The sequence below is a fragment of the Thunnus thynnus genome, chromosome 18 (assembly GCF_963924715.1).
Source record: "Thunnus thynnus chromosome 18, fThuThy2.1, whole genome shotgun sequence".
Classification (NCBI taxonomy): Eukaryota; Metazoa; Chordata; class Actinopteri; order Scombriformes; family Scombridae; genus Thunnus; species Thunnus thynnus.
In genome coordinates, this window is record NC_089534.1 from 4,144,794 (window position 1) to 4,149,382 (window position 4,589).

Below are 4,589 nucleotides of genomic sequence, written 5' to 3' on the forward strand. Positions count from 1 at the left end.
TGATCAATCAAATACAGTTTTAATACCAGTCTGGTAGACTGAACATTATCTTACCTGTACTGGACTTTTGTGACTGATCATCAATTGTCCCACCTGTGAAGACAGGTGTGTAGTCAGCCTCTATCTGGACATTATTCCTCTTATCAACCACCTGGCAGGTGTATCTCCTGTTGTGGCCACTCTGACGCTTCACAGTCAGAACAGAAACATAGTTTGTCTGTCCGATAAACTCGTATCCGACACCTTCACCAAGCAGCACAGTGCCTGTTTCATTCACCCAGCGGATGCTGTTCCGTAGAAAATGAGGGAGGTTGCTGTATCTCAGCAGAGAACACTCTAATGTGACTTTACCGTCTGACTTTGCATCAGCATCTGGTGGAGATGGAAAGACTGAAAGAAAAAAGGAAAAACTGTTACTGTTAAAACTTTTTTCATGTTTATACCAAACTAGTGTCAGTGTTGCTGGTTTAACATGTAACTTGTAATATCAGGGGAAAATTCAGTTTCACTGAAAAGAACTGAAGTGAAATGAAGGAAAACTGAGCTGAACTGAATCAGGACCTATCCATGGTGTTTCCTTGAATAAGACAAGCTGGCTCAAGCTGAAAATAAATACATTACAAATAACCTGTAGTGTTTACTAGCCAAAAAAATAACAACAAATGAACTCTGGGTCTCTGCAGTGGTGGATGGGGACAAAGTATAACTGAGGTGAAGGGGAATGCCTGATTGGACAAGTCAAAATAGTGACTTTGTGATGACAATAGATGAGGGATCACCAAGAGTATTTTAATTTTTCGTGTGGGGAAAATGAATGACTGTATCAAATGTCATGGTGATCCATCCAATAGTTGCTGAGATATTTCAGTCTGGACCAAAGTGGCCAGACCAACTGACTGATGGACACTGCCATCCTTTGAAGCTTGTGTGGCTAAAAGTGAAGCAAACACATATTTATGACAAAATATTAATAGCTGAAATAAATATTTTCATGTCTGTATCACCTGTACTGATCGTTTGTACACTTATAATAATTTATTTCTGTCACTTTCACCTCTGACCACCCCAGCATTGTGTCACCATTCAAAAGGAGGGTTTTATACTCTACTTCTACTCCCCCTTAGTTTGGGAGAGCCCTGTCATACTGAACCCTCCACCTGAACTTGGAAACAGAGTTGGGGTGGACAGGATGAAGGTGTAATAGCTGCTTAGAGATTGGCCTCTGTGCACCTGTCAGCTGACAGCATCTGGCACCACATGCCATCTGAATTAAACATAATTTAACTCTTTAATCTCAGTGATAAATGAGACTCACTTGTCATAATACTTAAATGCACAAGACTGTCCGATTTAGAACTCAGTCGACAGGAGTATAAACCAGCATCCTCAGCAGTAATGTTGTTGATGACCAGAGAGCAGTCGGTGTCCAGACTCATCCTGGCAGCTCGGGCTGAGTTCTTCACTACATTTCCATTCTGAACCAGATCAAATGTCTGAGACGGATCTCTGCTGTAAAGCCAGTAAACTGTGGAACAAACTCTGTCAGAGGATGAAACATCGTCACAAGGCAGAATGACATCATCTCCAGGTCTGTGGTAGAAATGGATGACTCCACTGATGCCTGGTTGAAAGAAATCACATCTTTTGTAAGAAATGACACATTATATTTAAAATCATCTGCATTTTACATTACCTACGCCATCTAGTGCTGGTGTTTATAGGACAGAATCGTAGAAGTCGTCCAAATGAGTCAAATCAAGTAGATATCTTTCAACGTTACAGTCTTTTTAGTGGCAAAGTCCCTCTTTTTGTTACTATACTTCCACCGCAGCTCAACAGGGAAACACTGTCCGAGGAAACACAAAGAGGGAATTTGATGCTAAAAAGACTGTAAATGTGTCAGATATCCACTTGATATGACTAACTCAGACTGCTGAAGCCTCATATAAGCTTCACATCAACTTTTAAATGACTGTGTGGACACATTGTGGATTTTCGCCTCCATCACTTACATTGAAAGCACATTTGAAGGGGATCTTTTAATAGCCAGTATAAACAGAAGGAATGATTCCAGCGAGGGAAACCTCTTTCACTGTTCATATGGACACTTGACTGCTGTTTTAAGACACACTTGAACAATTGTGAACTTGTCCTTTAAAGGAACCACAGAGAGAACAGAGCATGAACAGACTATTTGATCTAGTTTATATACATGTGAAAATACATGTAAACCTAAACTGACTCATAATTGCTGTGCTTTTTATTCTCTCACACAAATATTTGTATATTTTGTTACATTTTTACATTCCAGAGAGGTTATTAAAGATTATTAAAGGAGCAGCTAAAGCAGGCAAATAGTGGCAAATAGTTCCTAGTAGCAATTTTCTTTCCAGCTTTTATTTAATAGTAATCAAACATTTACATTTAAATAATAAAACACTACTTTACCTTCAAACTGAAGCACCAAAATAAGAATTAATTCCAGTAGAGTCATTCTCCATCAGCAGGCAGAAGTTGTCTGCCGTTTCTCCTCTGCTACAGATCTGTTTGTGATGGAGCTGTTTCCTCTTTCTGGTTGACTTTCTGAGTAAAAATGACAACATCACCACCCAACCTGTTGTAAGTCCTACAGAGTAATGAGTTACAACACTTCTGTTTGTGTGTTGTACATTCAGACAGCAGAACAACAGACTCAATTATAAGAAACTTGTTTGTCACAAACTGCTGTTGTGTCATTTTGGAAATTATGAATAAATTCCTTTTTAAGAGCAACCTACCTCGTTACTTTGATAGACTTCTTGAACAGAACAACACAAACAGTTAATAATATAACTAATGCCATGTTTTAAATGATTGACGGTGCATCCAAGGTGACTTGACTGAACAGACATACACATCATATACTACAGATGTAGTTTATCCAAAAATCGACAGCAGATTCTACAAATATCTTCATTCTGTCCATGTACAATCTTTTTCTGAAGTGAAATCTTGTATCTCCAAATGTAAAGATGCTGAAAACTGAAAGGATTTTTTTTTTAATACAAAATACATATTATGATGATCTAGGTTTACATCAGCATGTGTGTTTTTCCACTGTAATCAAATGCATTTTTATTTCTGTGATGTATGTTCCTCACGCACAGTGAAGCTGTAAAAGTTGTGTAATTAAAAGAGGAAGTGCTTGTTTCATGAGAAACCAAAAAAAAATAATCTGTTGAGGTTACGTCAACAAACCATGAAACACACTATAGCAGTAGGATTTCAGTACTTTTCCACATTCTTTACTCAAATGTCATCTTCTCAAATACATTCGTACATGTTCAAGCTGAAATCAGATCTGACATATAAGAGTGGTCATCGCAAACAACACATGGAAGAATGTTTAGAACAACCTTAGCAACAAAGGCTACAGAACAGACAGCTGCTTATGAGCATGCAGGACGACCTGACATCAGCTCATCAGCAAGATAGAAACAAAACGTTCAGATCAGGTTGAGGCCCCGAATTTTGACTTGCAGGGAGCTTTCCTACATATTACGTTCACCTCAAGTTTTGGGACTTTGACCATGTTTAACATCCAACATCATAACAGTATATAAATAACAGAAAACCAGAAGAAGCATGATATGTCCCCTTTACCTCTGAGGGTACTCTGAGGGATTATATAAATATCTGTAATCTGATTTATTTCTGTCCAGTGTTTTGCTTAATGTTTGAAGTGTTTCTTTTTGTGCACATTTGAAAATTGTCATGTTTTGTTCATTTCTGGTGACTGACACTTTTGTTGACGTCACCACACTGACTGTCAGAAAGTAGCTGTGTTCTAATTTACATTTATATTTTAGACAGATTTTGAGTGTGCTGAGCACGCACACTGTAAAAAATGACATCATGGTATACAGTAAATGTGCTGACAGACACCCACAACAACACTCAATGTAAATCTAAAAAGCTAGTGGACTGTGAGGAGATGTTCACTGAATTTGACAAAAAGTGTTTTGAATAATCTTTCTCCAGAATCATTGACTCAACTTTTAACTTTTTGAACATTTACAGAAAGGGTGCTACGATTTAGTACAAATTATAAGAAAAAACAGAGAACAGTATGTGACGACCCTCTCTGAACAGACTCAGAGTCCTCTACCTGCAGGAGCCTGGTGGGTGGAGATTTTGGTTGCGTTTAGTTTCATTTATCTTTAAGTTATGTACAATAAATTTATTTTTAGTTATACCTCATGTGTGGTCTCCCCTCCTTTATCCAGCCTTGAGCCAAGTTGTGACAAGTATTAAGTTGATTCAGTAGGTAAATACCCACTCATTTTCTTTAACAGACAGAAAATACTTTTCAGTGAGTGTGTTAACATGCACACTAGTAACCTGGTTTTGATTGTACGTACTCTAGATGTGGCGTTTACATGGAACATGAGAAACCTGGTTATTCTTCTTACACACCCAAAATATGGAACACCTTACCAGCAGAAATTAAAGAGACGACCTCAGTTTTTGTTGTTTTTCTTTGCAACAAACTACCATCAAGTATCCAGAGGACATAATGTATTTTATTCCCCCATGACAGAATCATTTAC

General features: G+C 37.9%; 1 protein-coding gene across 1 annotated transcript; it reads right to left on the bottom strand.

Moving 5' to 3' along the window:
- Positions 1-19: 19 nt before the first annotated feature.
- On the bottom strand, positions 20-2,665 carry LOC137169876 (uncharacterized). The gene is made up of 3 exons (XM_067573286.1): positions 2,449-2,665; positions 1,316-1,621; positions 20-390 (listed from the first exon to the last, which is right to left on the bottom strand). Exons 1-3 carry the CDS (start codon positions 2,492-2,494, stop codon positions 20-22), a joined length of 723 nt encoding a protein of 240 aa, XP_067429387.1. The 5' UTR covers positions 2,495-2,665.
- Between the last annotated feature and the right edge of the window lie 1,924 nt (positions 2,666-4,589).